Source organism: Martes martes (genome assembly GCF_963455335.1).
Source record: "Martes martes genome assembly, chromosome: 2".
Taxonomy (NCBI): Eukaryota; Metazoa; Chordata; class Mammalia; order Carnivora; family Mustelidae; genus Martes; species Martes martes.
The window spans coordinates 180,995,811-181,012,504 of NC_137889.1; the positions used below are offsets into that span (position 1 = coordinate 180,995,811).

General features: G+C 39.2%; 1 protein-coding gene across 17 annotated transcripts in view; it reads left to right on the forward strand.

Annotated features, from left to right (window-relative positions):
- The first annotated feature begins 7,058 nt into the window (after positions 1 to 7,058).
- The window catches only part of FIP1L1 (factor interacting with PAPOLA and CPSF1), a 79,184-nt gene continuing 69,548 nt past the window's right edge, over positions 7,059 to 16,694 (forward strand). For 6 of the 17 annotated variants that reach the window (XM_080796691.1, XM_080796693.1, XM_080796685.1 and 3 more), the window contains exons 1-4: positions 7,110 to 7,398; positions 8,703 to 8,742; positions 14,995 to 15,052; positions 16,109 to 16,212. In XM_080796691.1, the coding sequence (XP_080652817.1) occupies positions 7,314 to 7,398; positions 8,703 to 8,742; positions 14,995 to 15,052; positions 16,109 to 16,212 (287 nt within the window). In that variant the 5' untranslated portion in view covers positions 7,110 to 7,313. Of the gene's footprint in view, positions 7,399 to 8,554; positions 8,600 to 8,702; positions 8,743 to 14,994; positions 15,053 to 16,108; positions 16,213 to 16,694 lie in introns of all 17 variants that reach the window. The other 11 variants (XM_080796684.1, XM_080796681.1, XM_080796690.1 and 8 more) reach the window with 7 other exon arrangements.

Below are 16,694 nucleotides of genomic sequence, written 5' to 3' on the forward strand. Positions count from 1 at the left end.
AAGGTGTAGAGGCACACAACACATTCTCTGGAACTACTAACAGTTGAGTACAGCTGGACTGTGTTGTATGGAAAGAGGCCCAAACCGCAACAGGAGCTCTGAACTAGAAAAAATGGACTAGATCAGAGTGAGTATTATTTTTAATTCTAAGTAGTAGCAGCCTATGGAGTACAGTTGAAGTATTATTAGGAGTGAATATAATTTGTTCACATTTGGGGCTTTGGGGGAGGAAATTATTCAAAATGGAAAATGGCTTAAATGAGCAAGATTTAGGACAGGGAGAGTATTTAGAAACCAGTCACGGCAACAACTCTGGGTGAGAACAGATAAGGATACCCACAGGGGGCTAGACAGCATGGAGTATATAAAGAGATGTTAAGAAAATGGAGCCCAAAAGCCTGGTGACTGGTTTGACAAAGGAGGATGAGGCAGAGAATTTCAGTTCATACCCAGTTTGCTGCCTAGTTGACTGGTAAGTGGCTGTCCCTGAGATGTGGAAAACCAGAAGAGAAGCAGGTTGAGGAATAAATGTACTGTGTTCAGTTAAGACACGGGTTTTTGTTTTGTTTTTAATTGTGGCAAAATATGTAAAATTTACCATCTTAACCATTTTTAAGTGCACAGTTCAGTAAAGCATTTGAACAGCATTGTATAACCAATCTCTAGAATTTTCATATTGCAAAACTGAAACTTTATAACCATTAAACAACTCCCCATTTCCCCTTCCCACTGGTTGACTTTTTCACTTAGAATAATATCAGCAAGGTTTGCCTAACATATGTGTCAGAATTTTCTTCCTTTTTAAGGCTGAGTTATATTCCATTGTATGTATCATTTTGTGTACCACGTTTTCTTTATCCAGTCATCTGGATATGTCCAATGGACATTTGGAATGGTTTCACATTTTGTCTATTGTGAATAGTGCTTCTGGTTACATGGGTATACAAATAACTCTTTGAGACTTTGCTTTCAGTTTTGTTAGATATGTACCCAGAAGTAGAATTGCTAGATCATATAGTAATTCTAGTTTTAATTTTTTGAGGACCCTCTGTTTTCCATAGCTGCTGTACCATTTTAGATTCCCACCAACAGGGCACAGGAGTTCTAATTTCTCTACATTTTCACCAACATTTGTTATTTTCTGTTGTTGTTTTGATATTAGCCATCCTAACTGGTGTGGGGATTCGTTGTTTTGAAGGTACTGTGGGACATCCAGGTGGAAACATCTAGTAAGCATGATTGTGGATTGCAGAAGAGAAGTCTGATAGTTTGGGAATTATGAGCAAATGGGGGTGCTTGAGATTGCTTAAAGACAGCACAAAAAAGAAAGACAATGAGAGTGATGGACAGATATCTGAGCAACATTTCCAGGTCTGCTAAAGAAGTGAAAGCAGTAAGTAGACTTATGGGGGAAACAAGTTTGAAAGAGGACAGAGTAATTGACAGTGGCAAGTGTAAGAAAAGTGAAAAATTAGATGGAATCTAAAAAGGGGGGGTAGGAAGAATATGTTTTGGGGTCAAAGAAAATAGCCTGGCCCCTGAAATTCAAGGAAGGAACAGTTTTGTGATATAATAAGATCCAGAGCACAGCCTTGAATGTGGACTGACAAAAGTGGAGTAAAGGAGGTTGCTGAATAATTAGATTCTAGAAGGTCAAAATATATCAGACAAGCAGGATATGCAAGTCACTCATGATGCCAAGGGGTAGAGAAAAGGAAGATTGTGGATCAGACTCCAACATTATATCTGTGAATGAGGGGACCTGAAGAGGAAAAGCTAGAAGTAGTCAATGAAGGTGCTAAGTACTGGCAAGGAGGAGGATATTTATAGGAAAGTGGAACCATAATGGTCCAGGGGTGGCCCACAAGAACCAGGGATGTGACAATGTTGCCTCCCAGTTCTACAGTACAAAAGGGTGAAGGGAAATGGTGGGCATCTGGTATATAAAGAGAAGGAGAAGTGCTGCCCTTGGAAGGAAGTTAGATTTCAGCTTCAGTGAATGAGTAAAGACTTCCTTCTGCTAAAATATTGAGAATATTGGACATGTACATATAATGGACAAAGATAGGCACCAAGAGGTGAATGTAGAGTTGGGATGTAGGCCTGAAGACGTGGGGAGGGAACAAGCACAGAGAATGTGAGGGAATGACACTAAAAGTGTTGACAAAGAGTAACTAAGAATAAGGAGATGTGGAAGACCCTAGAAGTTTGTGTATTGCATGACCTGTATGGCCACATGGAACCCCAGGGCTACCAGATAATGAAGGGACTTGTAGGTCACATGGTAGGAAGTCTGGATTTTACTTTATGTGTAACAGGAAGCCACTGAAATGTTTGTGTTACTTGAAAGGCAGTGAGGCAATAGAGAAGGAAGGAATTAGACAGGTTTGGGTTGTATTTTACGGGGAGAAGAACTATGAGTCTGGCTAGTAGGCTTTCTTAGGTGTGAGAAGGACTCATAAGGGAAAGAGAGGAATCAAGGGTCATTCTTTGGGTTTTGGCCGGAACAATGTTGGATGATGGTTATTGATACTAAGAGGGAGTATGGGAGGGGGATAGGACAGGTTTGAGAGGGCAATTCACAAGTTGTTTGGGGATAAATTTCCCATGCCTATTAAATATCCGAGGGAAGCATCAGTGAAGCATTGGAGTAAGCTCAAGGAAAAGTTGAGACTACAGATGGAAAGCTGGGAGTCATTGACTGTCAATGACACATATCACATAGGTAGTATTAAAAGTCATGGGATTAGGGGTGTCTGGCTGGCACAGTCTCTTAAGCACCCGGCTCTTGATTTCAGCTCAGGTTGTGATCTCAGGGTCCTGATCTCAGGGTCTTTTTTTTTTTTTTTTTAAGATTGTATTTATTTATTTGACAGACAGAGATCACAAGCAGGAAGAACAGCAGGTGGGGGAGGGGTAAAGCAGGCTCCCTGCTGAGCAGAGAGCCCAATGCGGGGCTTGATCCCAGGACCCTGGGATCATGACCTGAGCCGAAGGCAGAGGCTTTAACCCACTGAGCCACCCAGGCACCCCACTGATCTCAGGGTCTTAGCTCGAGCCCCATGAGGAGACTGTGTCAGGATCCGTGCTCAATGGGGAGTCTGCCTAAGATTCTCTCCCTCTCACCTGGTCCCTCCCTCTGCTCATGTGCTCCTTCTCTCTCTCTCTCTCCCCAAATAAATAAATTAATCTTAAAAAAAAGTCATGGGACTGGATGAAATGACTCTGGCAGACAGGGTAGAGAGAAGAGAGAAGAGAATCCAGGAAAAACCCATTTCTTGCTGTCAGACGTTATGGTGGGGTCGAATGGATTTCTGCTGAAATTGCATGCTTAAGATAATCAGATTTACCTTATTTCAATGTGATTTGTACTTCTTTGCTCAAAATAAATAACAATTATTTCCTAATCCTCATAAAATCAAGCACATCTCCCTTCACCTAATTTCTAAGTCCTTCATGTTCAATATTTGGCTTAAGGATTTACTGAGCACTTATCTGGTGAGTACAGGAATAAATTTGTTCTCACCCTTAAAGAAAGTGCAGTTTATGTGATAGCATACATGCAAGTAGATGACACAATTTTCCAGAATCAACTAGGAATACAAGATTTTGTATTAAAATATGTCAGAATGTAGAGGAAGATGGGTAATCGGGGCTTAATTCCCCATTGAAGTATCTAGAAAGGAAGGAAAACTCTATGTTCAGGTCGTTCAATGGACGAAAGGCCTGAACCATAGCATAGCACCATTTTGCCTCTAATATGTTAAATGCTTTGACATTTGAAACCTCATTTAGCTTTGTTATCCTTCCAGGAAGCAGGTGTAATATGTTATTTTAACATGTCAATTTACTGATGAAGAAACTGAAGAACACTGAGATTTAAGTGGCATAACTAAAGTTGTCAGTAAAGAACATAGTTGGGCCAAATGCCACATTCATGCAAAACACATTTATGAGTACTCACTATCTATTAGCTACTGAGCAGGGCACTTTTATTTGATCTTCACGTCTTGCCATCATTTTAGTTATCACCTATTAAGCAACCCCTTTCGGTACTTCCCAGAGATAGATACATTAAAACTGATGCCTTGTTGTTTTTGGTTTTGCCTTTTTTTTTTTTTTTTAAGATTTTGTTTGCTTATTTGACAGCCCGATGCAGGGCTCCATCCCAGGACCCTGGGATCATGACCTGAGCCTAAGGCAGAGGCTTAACAACTGAGCCACACAGGCGCCTTTGCCTTTTTTTTTTTTCCTGAGAACCAACAAACCAGGCACGCGCATGCACACACATACACACACACACACTGATAAAATGGAAAACAAATAAATATAGTCAGAATCTATGGAATATTGTAGTTTGATAAGTTCATAAGTTTATATAATATCTTCAAACTATCTATCTTTAAATTCTTCCCTGGTGAATAGAGAGAAAAAGACATCTTTAACTAAGGAAGCTTATCCAGGCAAAGAACTCAGTTTAAAAGCAAGGAAGGAAGAGGCCTTTTCAGAGTGGTTATTAGTGATTTATGGGCTTCTCTGCTTGTGAAAATCTTTATTTTCAAAGCTTAGCTGCAATGCTACCTCCACCATAAAGGTGATTCTGATGCTTCAGTAAATATTCATCAACTCTTCCGTTTAAGTAGAGTCTTGAAAGACAAGCTTATTTTAGGCAGCTGAACGGAGCAAGATAATTCTCAGCAGAAGGCAGTTGTCTCTTCCATGAAACCACTCAAGTTCATTATAGACTCATGGATTAACAAATAGACAGGACTATGAGCTTGCGTTATGATACTCCGAAGCAGAATGTGAAATCTTCATTCCATTACTGTCAGTACAGGCCAAGATCTACTGAGTGTTAGGTGCCATATCACAAATAAGTGACATATAAGAAGATGCCCTGTTTGAAGGAGGACTTTCATCTAGTGAAAAGTCCTAGGGAAATAGATATGTAGCCAAAAAATCACTAGAGGACGTGATGGGCACAGGCCATAGAAGCAACAGGGTGTAAAAGAGTGTACTACCCTGCCCACCCTCCACTCACGCTGATCTCTTCTATATCCTCTTTCTCACTCCTTCCACCCCAGCTCATTTGGGATTCCTCGAATGCACCAAGTATGTTTCTGCCTTAGGGCCTCTGCACTTCCTCTTCTTTCTGTCTGATAGGGTTTCACCCAGAAATCTACGATGGCTTACTTCTTTTCTCCATTTAGCTCTCTACCCTTACGTCACCTTATTAGAATAGTTTCCCCTGACCTCTTGATATGAAATTGCACCTAATCCCTGTTTATCATTCTTTCCTAGGTCCCCTATCCTACTCTCATTTATAATCCTTATCACAGCTTGGCATGGTGCACATTTATATGTTTATTTTCTGCCTTTCCTCATTAGAGTGAAAGCTTCACAAGAGGAAGGAGTTTGATTTACTCACTGCTGACTCTACATAGCCTAGAAGAGCCCCTGGCACATGGTAGACTCTTCATAAGTATTTATAGAACAAAGAAATGGAAGGAGATAAAGTGGAATTCAGGAAAGATTTCACAATGTTGGCCATACCTTATTAGAATTTAGAACTACGCAAGGGATTATCCTAATCAGGTAAGTGAGACTGGGCCTAGCAATTGAATCTTCAAAGGAAGGTGGTGGGCGGCAGGGCATTAAAACCAGAGGATTTGTTTAAATAATGGGAGATGATGTGCCATTGTTGGGATGTAAACATTCCCTTTGTGTTTCTATTAAAGCATATCCACCTTTTATTCTTACAGGGGAGTGAATTAAGACCCTTCCGACCTTCTCAATAAAGTGAGAGCTCTTCAAGAGCAAGGACCATGCTTTACTCCTCTCTTTGTTTTCTGAGTTCTTAAACACAGATATTCAATAATTGTTATATGAAGAACAATATTTAATGACTGGAAAGCAAGTAAACCCATTGATTGATTTGTAAACTAGAATGAATTTCTCTCTGTTGAAAGTGAGAGTCCTGTTTGAAAACTTTTGGGCCAAAAGAAACTTTAGAGATCATCGAATTCAGCTTTTCCATTTTAAGGATGAGAAAACCGAAGCAAAGAGAGGTTAATTACCTGAGGTCGTGCAACTAGGTAGTCACAGTTAAGAACTAGAACACAAATTTTGACCCATCTATATCATCTTCTCCCTGAAAAATGTGCTCAAAAGTAGCCTGAAAATGTGGCATTATCTACTAAAATAAAAATTGCGTATACTTTATGATCTTGGAGAAATACTTGCACAAACCTGCAAGAAGTCATTTACAAGGTTATTCATTGTAGTGTTTTGGTTTTTTGGTTAAAGTGAAAAGTTGAAAGCAATCTAAATGTACATCACTAGGAAAATAACCATATTCATTTTGTGATAGTAGGAACATTGGGAAGCATTTAAAAATGAATGTAGTTTAAATATATTAACATGGAAAGGCTCTCCAAAACACTGTTATTAAAAAAAAAGCAATCCGTAGAATAACATACAGTATTGTACCCTTTAAGACTCTTTAATCTCAAGTTCTTCCACCAAAAGCACATAAAGTAAATGTATAGAATATTTGAGGATTCACACCAAACAGCCAACAAGGGATACTTCTGCAAGGGAGGGTAGTGGATGAGGTTGGTCTTCGACCTTAACTCTAATGTTTTATTTTAACAAAGAGAATACATTTTTCATTTATTAGCTTGACTTTCGTTTGCCGTTAAAATTGAATTTTCAACAAAGTAAGCATGAATTATGCTTTTCTAATGAGAAACGGGAGCGATAAGGTAACAATTCTGTATTAAGGCTGACACAACCCATGAAGAACGAAAACAAGACCTTTCATAAGATTAAAAAACAGAAAAATAGTTGAGAAGAGAAAAAAGCATCAAGGGGATAAGGAAACAATGGTGCACTGGCCGGCAAAGGCAATAAGGATTATTAGAGGAAAAGTTGGGGGAAGGGAACACTTGCCGACTCAGGACGTCGCCACCAGAGAAAACCAGGCTAAAGAGGCAAAGCGGGATTCCACAGGGGCGGAGCCAACTACGGCGCGCAAGCGCAACCGGGCCCAGGTGGACGGCGCCGCGGAAGCGAAGCCTCCTAAAGACGCCGCGCCGCTTGGCTGCTGCTGCGCGTGCGCAGGCGGAGCGCCGCCGGAGCCGTCTTGTTTGCAGCCTCCAACGCCGCGGCCGCCTTTCTGGGATTTGAGTCTCGCGCTTTCTTCGTTCGCTCGCCGGCGGGTTCGCGCCCCTCTCGCGCCCCTGGGCAGCGAGGCTGGGAAGGGGTTGGAGGGGGCTGTTGATCGCCGCCTTTAAGTTGTGCTCGGGGCGGCCATGTCGGCCGGCGAGGTCGAGCGCCTAGTGTCGGAGCTGAGCGGCGGGACCGGAGGGGATGAGGAGGAAGAGTGGCTCTATGGCGGTACGGAACTTCCTGTCCCTTCTCTCACTCCCGGGTTCTCTCAGGCCTTCCCTCCCGGCCCGCAAACGGCCGGCGTCCCGGGCCCCTCACGCCGCCGCTGGGGCCTCTTGTACGGAGCCTCCTTCGGCCTGACTTAGGCCGGGCGAGGCGTGCGCGTTCCCCGGCCTCCCCTCGGCCTCCCCTTCCGCGCAGCCCGCGCCCCCACCGCGCAGCCACCCCGGGGCGGTCGGGGTGAGCGCGGGGCCGGGCCCCCGCCTCGCCCTCCTCCCCGCGAGGGCTTCCCGGCCGCCTGGTCTCCGCGCTCTTTCCCCTACTGTTTACCTCCATTCTGATCTCTGTTAGTTTGTCTCTTCTTGCCCCTTGGCTGTAGGATACCCTCCCCGTCCCTTTCTTTCAGAAACAGTCTTTCTGTAATAATAGCTAAATAAAGTTGATGCTGTAAAACTAACGTCTTGTTTCTTGATGGTCAGTTTGTATGGAATGCACCTGCAAGGGTACCTCCTTGTCTGAAAGTCGTGCTTTAAAAATAATTAATTAAGAGAGAGAGAGAAAGAGATGGAATACATTATGGCCCATAAAGAAAACCCCGAATGTCTCCTGTATTAAGGTGAAGTTTTTCATTTTTAAGAGAGTGCTCTTTAACCCACATCATTAAAAGTATTTCATGTCCCTTAGGCTTATAGTTTTCAGTTATTTCGTATGTATCTTTTTTTCCCAAAATAAGTTCAGTGCACTTTGTACTTCCCTCTTGAAAGGGACTTGATATCTGGTTTTTAACTTTTCATTAAGTCACAGTCTCTTCTTGTCTGTTAATGATAACTAGATTTGAAAGTTAATATGTGTTCCTTGCCTAAAATGTATATTCTTTAGTGTAGTAAAAGTGCACGTTTGGGCATTATGCAGCTCCTTGATGCTGTGACTGACAAACTTTGATTTTGACAGACTTGTAAAATTCATTACTTTTGGTGGCAAGATTTAACATTAGTCATATTCTTTGAAATGTAAATGTGTAGGGTTTCCTTAACAAAGATCTAGAAATAGGTAATGCCTCTTAAATTAAGCTTAATTTTATACAAGTAAAGTCTGATTTTTTTTTCATAAAAGACATATTTTGTTAAGTCATTATAAGGTGATCTAACTTTGGATGTGCTTATAGGCCCATGGGACGTGCATGTGCACAGTGATTTGGCAAAGGACCTAGGTTAGTGCTTGTGATGATCACTTCAGATTTTCATAATACTGGTTTCTTTAATAGTGGTTTGTTTGTTAATTTTATTTATTTATTTATGTATTTTTTTTGGTAGATGAAAATGAAGTTGAAAGGCCAGAAGAAGAAAATGCCAGGTTAGTGGAATTTGTTGTTGATATTTGTACAGATTGTATGATACAGTGGTTCTGCAACAAATTGTCAGAATTATTTCATTGTAATCATTAGCTTGAATACAGCATATTGATTGAAGGTTCAAAGACAATGAATCCTTTAGAGTTTATTTCTATTTCAGGACCTAATCAGTTCTGTTTATTTGCTAGTAGTTTAGGGGACAGAGTTTTTGAAGTAAGGGTTTAAATATTCTTTACTATTAAGTAACTTTGTACTCTTTAGTGAACATAGTAGTGGAGTATCAACATAACCATTAGACTAATAAAAAAATTTCAAAAAAATGTTTTTTGATTAAAAAAAGAATCCTTTAAATAACTTTTTGCAATTTATTAGTAAGGTGGTAGTGCACGTTGGTTATAATTTCAACATTTTGTATTTAAATTCAAAGTGGAATTAATGAATCTGTTATAAGATTGATTCCTTTTGTTAGACTGCTAGAAAGATTTGAGTATCATTTACAGAACATGTAAACAGCTTGAAACATCTGGATTTCAGAACAACTCACACAGACAAGTACAGGGATATGCTGACATTACTCATCAAATCTACTATCAATGACTTAATGTCACCTAATGGGGAAGGGGGTGGTTAAAAAAAGATCTTTTAAAGAATATTTGGGTTTAGAAAGTGGAGGAAGTATCACTCTGCATCCATCAGAATAGGATGGCTACCATCAAAAAGAAAGTAACAGGTGTTGGTGAAGATATGCAGAAGTTAGAACTATCATACACTGATGGTAGAATTGCAGAAAGGTGCAGCTGTTTTAGAAAACAGTTTGCCAGAAGGTTAAACATAGTTTAACCTTATATGACCCATATAACCTATATGACCCAAGAATTTCACTTCTACAGATATGCCTTGGAGAATTGATACATATCCACACAAAAACATACATGAATATTCCTAGCAGCATTGTTTATAATAGCCAAAAAAATGGAAATAAAAGTTCATCAAATGTTGAATGGATAGATAAAATATGGTATATCCATATCGTGGAATACTATGTGGCAGTAAAAAGAAATGAAGTATTGATATCTGTTAAAATGTGGGTGAACCTTGAAAACATTACGCTAAGCTGAAGAAACCAGTCCCAAAGAACTGAATATTGTATGGTTCAATTAAAATAAATGTGCAGAACAGGTAAATCTGTAGAGACAGAGTGGTTGCCAGGACTGAGGTCAGGGGAAAATGGGGAGTGATTACTGATACATGCAAGGTTTCTTATTCAGGTGATGAAAATGTCCTGAAGTTAAGCAGTTGTAATGGTTGCACTATTCTGTATATTCTATAAATGTGAAAAACCATTCAGTTGAATGCTTCAAATTGGTGGGGTTTGTGGTATATGAAATCTACTTCAAAGCTGGTAGGGGTATACCTTAGAGATACTGTGGGTTCAGTTCCACAGCAATAAAGTGAGTCAAATGAATTTTTTGGTTTCTAGGTGCATATCAAAGTTTTGTTTATAGTGGAATCTCTTAAGTGTGATAGTATTATGTCGAAAAAACAATGTACATACCTTAATTAAAAAGTATTTTTACACTTAAAAAAAAAATCCTAACCATCGTCTGAGCTTTCAGCAAGTCCTGTTTTTGCTGGTTACAGGGTCTTGCTTTGAAATTGAATGCTGCTGATGATCAGGGTGGTGGTTGCTGAAGGTTGGGGTGGCAATTTCTTATAAGACAACAGTGAAGTTTGCCACATCCATTGACACTTCCTTTTATGAACAGTTGGTTTCTCTGTAGCAGTGATGCTGTTTGATAGCATTTTACTCACAGTAGACCCTCCTTCCGAATTGAAGTCAGTCCTCCTGCTGTTTTATCAACTAAGTTTAGATAATATTCTGAATCCTTTTTGGCCATTTCAACAGTCTCCACCGCATCTTTATCAGGAGTAGGTTCCATGTCAAGAAACCACTTTTTTTTGCTCACCCTCGAGAAGCAACCCCTCATCTGTTCTAGTTTTATCATGAGCCTGCAACAATTAAGTCCCGTCTTCAGGCTCCACTTCTCATTCTAGTTCTCTTGTTATTTCCACCACACTGCACTTCCTTCCTCCGCTGACGTCTGGAACCCCTAAAGTCCTCCATGAGGTTTGGAATCCACTTCTTCCAAACTCCTGTTCATGTGGCTATTTGGATCTTTCTCCATGAATCATGAATGTACTTAATGGCATCTTGAATGATGAAGATGATAAATCCTTTCCAGAAGGTTTTCAACTTACTTTGCCCAGATCTGTCAGAGGAATCACTGTGTCTGTGGCAGCTGTAGTCTAATGAAATGTGTTTCTTCAGTAGTAAATGTGTTTCTTTCAGACTTTAGAAAGTCTAAATGAGTCCTTGATCCATGGGCTGCAGAATGGATATTTTGTTATGAGGCATGAAAACATTAATCTTATTACTGTATGTCTCAACAGAGAGAGAGAGCTCTTAGGTGACTGGGTGTATTGTGGATGGGTAGTAATATTTGGAAAGGAATCTTTTTTTCTGAGCAGTAGACTCATCGGTGGGCTTGAAATGTTCAGTAAACCATGTTGTCAACAGATGTGCTGTCATCAGGCTTTGTTGTTCCGTTTCTACAGCCCAGGCAGAGTGGAGTTAGGTTAATTCTTAAGGGCCCTAGGACTTTCAGAATGGTGAGCATTTGCTTCAGCTTAAAGTTACCAGCTGCATTAGCCCCTCACCAGAGAGTCAGCCTGTCCTTTGAAACTTTGAAGCCAGGCCTTGACTCCTTTCCAGCTGTGGAAGGCCGCAATGGCATCTCCTTCCAACAGAAGGCTGTTTTGTCTCCGTGAAAATCTGCTGTTTAGTGTGGCCACCTTTATGAATTCCCTTAGCTGGGTCTTCTTGGGGAACTTGCTGCAGCTTCTCCATCAGCACATGGTGCTTCACCCTGCACTTTGTGTCCTGGAGATGGCTGCTTTCCTCAGGCCTCATGCACCAGCCTCTAATGGCTTCACACTTTTTTTCTACAGCTAACTCACCTCTGTCAGCCTTCATAGAATTGAAGAGGGTTACAAGGGCCTTGCTCTGGATTAGCCTTTGGCTTAAGGGAATATTGTGGCTGGTTTGGTCTCCTCTCCAGACCACTCAGACTTTCTCCGTATTAGCAGTAAGGTGTTTTTACTTTCTTGCCATTCATGTGTTCACTAGAGTTTAGCACTTTTAATGTTCTTTAAGAACTTTTCTCTGCATTTACACATTTGCCAACTGGTGCCAAAGGCCTAGCTTTCAGCCTTCGACATGCCTTCCTCCCTAAACTTAATTAAAGTGAGAGGCATGTGGACTCTTGCCCTTGAACACTTAGACACATTAGAGGGTTATAAATTGAACTAATTTCAATATTGTGCTTCAGGGACTAGGGAGCCCGAGGAGAGGGAGAGAGACAGGTGATGGTTGGTCAGTGGAGCAGTCAGAACACATACAGTATTTAGTGATTAAGTTCACCATCTTAAATGGTTGCGATTCATAGCTACCAGAACAGATACAATAGTAACATCAAGCAGGTCGCCATAACATATACAATATTGAAAAAGTTTGAAGTATCGTAAGAATTACCAAAATATGACAGAGACACAAAGTGAGCAAATACTATTGGAAAAATGGCAGTGGTAGGTGCTATGCTGTTATCACAAACTTCAATTTGAAAAACTTAGCTGGGAAGTATAATAGAGCAAAGCATGACAACGTGAGGTATGTCTGCATTTTTAAAAAAGTAAATGGAGGGAAGAAATGAGACATGAAAATAGAATTAACTTAAGGGATGCTGAAAGGGATTCTTCTTCACTTAAAAGTATCCCCTAATTTGAAAGATTTTTTTTCACTCATTGCTATCTTGTGAAATTTTATCATTAAAATCCATGTATCCAACCCAGTTCCTAACCCTAATCTTAGTCACAAAGTTGTGATTTGTGTTGCTTACAGTTATAAAATTCATTACAGTTTTTCATACCGTTTTTTAATTGTTTAAGAATCAATGGGTAGTGTTACAGATTCACAGTTAAATGCAGTTTTTTTGTGAGCTAATCTATTCCCTTAATTTTGTTGGTATAAGTTCTTTGTTATAATTCTTAAAGCTTATTTTCTGATTGCACATTGTTTAATTTTTCTATATTCAGCTTGTTTAAATGTATTGGAGGGAAGTCTTCTATCTTCCCTGAGTGTTACTGTCAGATGTCTTTGTAGTCTTTACTAAAATTTTATTTGAAGAGCTTTTAAGTTTATTTTATCCAATGGAAAGTTTCAACCCATAAAGCTTAATTTTTCTAGGGAAAGCTTATAATTTTGTGTTTCTAGCATTTTAATGGTGATAAGGAATTAAAACTTTTGAAAGTACTGGGGAAGGCCTGTTCACCAAACCTGTGTTCTAGTATTTAGCTTGGTACATCATCACGTTGTCCTAGCTGAGCAGAGTCCTTGCTATGAGAGTTCTCCCCAGCTTTTTGGTGTCTGGTTCATTGTTAAAACATATTAACCATTGCATTATGCTGTCTCCAATTTTGTCATGTTTTATTTGTCCAAGTTTTGGCTCAATATACTGTTTCGTGGCAAACTGAACTTCTTTCTGCTATGTAGAAGCTTAATTAAGCAGGAGCTAAGTGTACTAAGAATTATAGTTGTATATTTGTTTTCTTGGGTCAAGAAGTATCGCAAGTAAAACTTAACACTTAAATTTTCAGTTTGTTTTTTTTTAATAAATTTGTACATGTTAAGGTGTTTTTTTTTTTTTAAAGATTTTATCTGAGAGAGAGAGAAAAAGAGAGCATGACCAGGAGAGGGTCAGAGGGAGAAGCAGACTCCCTGCAGAGCAGGGAGCCATTGTGGCACTTGATCCCAGGACTTCAGGGTCATGACTTGGGCCGAAGGCATTGCTTCATCAACTGAACCACCCAGGCGCCTGATTAAAATTTTCAGTTTTTAATCCTTCATTTTTGTTTTACATGAGGATTGTATTGTAAAATACCACGTAGGGATTAAATTGATGTATATAAAAACTGCTTGGGGTGCCTGGGTGGCTCAGTGGGTTAAAGCCTCTGCCTTCAGCTCAGGTCATGGTCCCAGGGTCCTGGGATCAAGGCCTGCATTGGGCTCTCTGCTCAGCAGGGAGCCTGCTTCCTTCTCTCTCTGCCTGCCTCTCTGCCTACTTGTGATCTCTGTCTGTCAAATAAATAAATAAAATCTTTAAAAAAAAAAAAAAAACCAAAACTGCTTGACACAAAGTAGGGTGTAGAAGAGATAAGCAGAAATCTAATGAAAAGATGTTTGAACTATATCAAGATCTGGAGGTTTTTCTTAGAAAACCTACTAAATATGAGTTAGGTGCTTTGTCCTTGGGTTTCTTTACTATAAAGTGAGGTTAATGGCTAGTTGCCACTATAGAAATCATAATTATTAAAATATAAGAAACCAATTATACTACAGTATTACAAGTTTTATTTGGTAATTAATGACCATATGCTTGAGTCTCATGAGAAAAGAGGGGTTTATTATTTTATATCAGTTTTGCTTTAATATGGCAAATTCAGGTATTGATTGGCCTTCAAAAAGTAATTCTTTTTTTTTTTAAACCATTTATTTTTTTTTAAAGATTTATTTATTTGGCAGATAAAGATCACAAGTAAGCAGAGAGAGAGAGGAGGAAGCAGGCTCCCCGCTGAGCAGAGAGACCTGATGTGCCGCTCGATCCCAGGACCCTGGGATCATGACCCAAACCGAAGGCAGAGGCTTTAACCCACTGAGCCACCCAGGCGCCCCAGTAATTCGTTTTTTAATGCATCAAAATTAGGCCTGTAGCTACTAATTGGCATCAAATGGAAAGGCAGTCTTACGTGAAGATAAACTTTTTTTAAATCTTAAAATGTATCTTTTATGAAATAAAGAATGTATATCCAATAAAGAGTTAGGCTAAATAAAATTAAGTGTGATGCATATTTTTAAAATAATAAAAAACTTGAATTATAGCCCATTGTCAGATTTGCAATTTGACATCATTTGGCAGTTCTATTCTACTTTGAATGTTGAATATGGGTGTTATGCAAAGCAGTAGGAATAGCAGAATAGCAAACAAAGTTTTTGCCATCCTTTTTCTTTTCCAGTGGAGATAGTAATTTTAGGAATTTTAGGAAACTATCAGATAGAGCTTTTAAAAAATACTAGTATACTCTGTCTGTACTTCTGAAAAGTAATACCAGACTTGTGCACTTATTTCTGTTGTTTGTAGTGCTAATCCTCCATCTGGAATTGAAGACGAAACTGCTGAAAATGGCGTGCCGAAACCGGTAACATAAGGCTTTGAAATTTAGTTACTTCTCTGTTTAAAGTCTTTATAGTAGTTTCCCCTTCACTTAGGAAGAAAGCCACACCTCATCTGGTGCCATCAAAAGCACAGTGGTGAGAGGCAGTAGTGGGGAGAGACTGTCCATGAAATAAGTGGAGCATGTGCGAAGGCTTGAAGCTGACTGCTGTCAAGGAACTGAGTGATTGTAGCTCAACTAAAGAGATCATAGTGAACCTCATTTTCAGGGAAAACATTAAGTACCACAGCCCAAATTTGATTGTCTTAATTTTGGAACAACATGTTTTTACATAAATATGTGATATTCTCTAACTTCAGTCATGCCTGTTAAAAGTGTTTTGGGGGGTGAACACGTATTATTGGTTTTATGAATATTTTAACATTCTGATCCTATGAAAAGAAGGAAATCATTATTCTATAGGCTTGAACTTGTATACAAAAAAATAGGTTGCCTAGGTGACCTACTTTTTTGTTTACTATTCTGTGACTAACCACAAAATTGCCTTTTAGAGCCAAAATAAAGCCTTTGTAAATGGTCCCACTTTATGCTCATAGAAACAAAGTAGTACCTCAATCATTTGCATCCAGGGACTCTTCTTACTGTAAATGAATGACAAGAATAACTGAACTGCTCTTTAACTGTTTGGTGTCTTTTAACCATGACTCTTAAAGTTAATTGTTTTCCTCTTCGTATTCTTGATAAAAATTCCTCAGATACTTACTTTTTATAATTATGTTCTAAATATCTTAGTACAATGCCTTAGATTTTTTTTTTTCAGAGAAGCAGTTGTAAATCATAGGAAAAAATACGTGAGGTGTTATTTACAAAAAGATGATGCTGAGAAAAGATTTTATTTTACATTTTTATCCCTCTTTATCATGTATAACAGTTAACACATGAGGTAACAGTGCTATGAAATTGTAATTTTTCTCTAAAACTGTACTTCAAAAAACACAAAATGATTACTTTTTCAGTTACTTATATTAGATGTTGAGATGAATTATTGAATGTATTTTATAATTGTTTATGTTGGTATAGAAAGTGACCGAGACTGAAGATGATAGTGATAGTGACAGTGATGATGATGAGGATGATGTTCATGTCACTATAGGAGACATTAAAACGGGAGCACCACAGTATGGGTAAGTTTGGTGTTTTTGTTTTTTTTTTTAAGATTTATTTATTTGAGAGAGAGAAAGAGAGAGAGAATGTGCACGCATAGAAGCGGGAGGGGCAGAGAGAGAGGGAGACAATCTCAAGGAGACTCCCTGCTGAGTGTGGAGCCCTACATGGGGCTCAACCTCATGACCTTGAGATCGTGACTGGAGCCAAAACCAAGAGCTGGATACTCAACTGACTGAGCCACTCGAGTGGTAAGTTATTTTTAACTAACAGTTGTGTGCCTGAATCAAGAGTAGCATGCTTATTCAAACCAGTGGTGGTTGATTCCATTGTTTTTACATATTTCCATCTTACCATGTGAAAGAAGTCTTAACATTTCACTGAATTTCTGGAAGAGTAGATCTTAAAAGTTCTCATCACAAGAAAAAATACAGAACTGTATGGTGATGGGTGATAAGTAACTGTAATCATTTTTCAGTGTATACATAGATCATTATGTTGT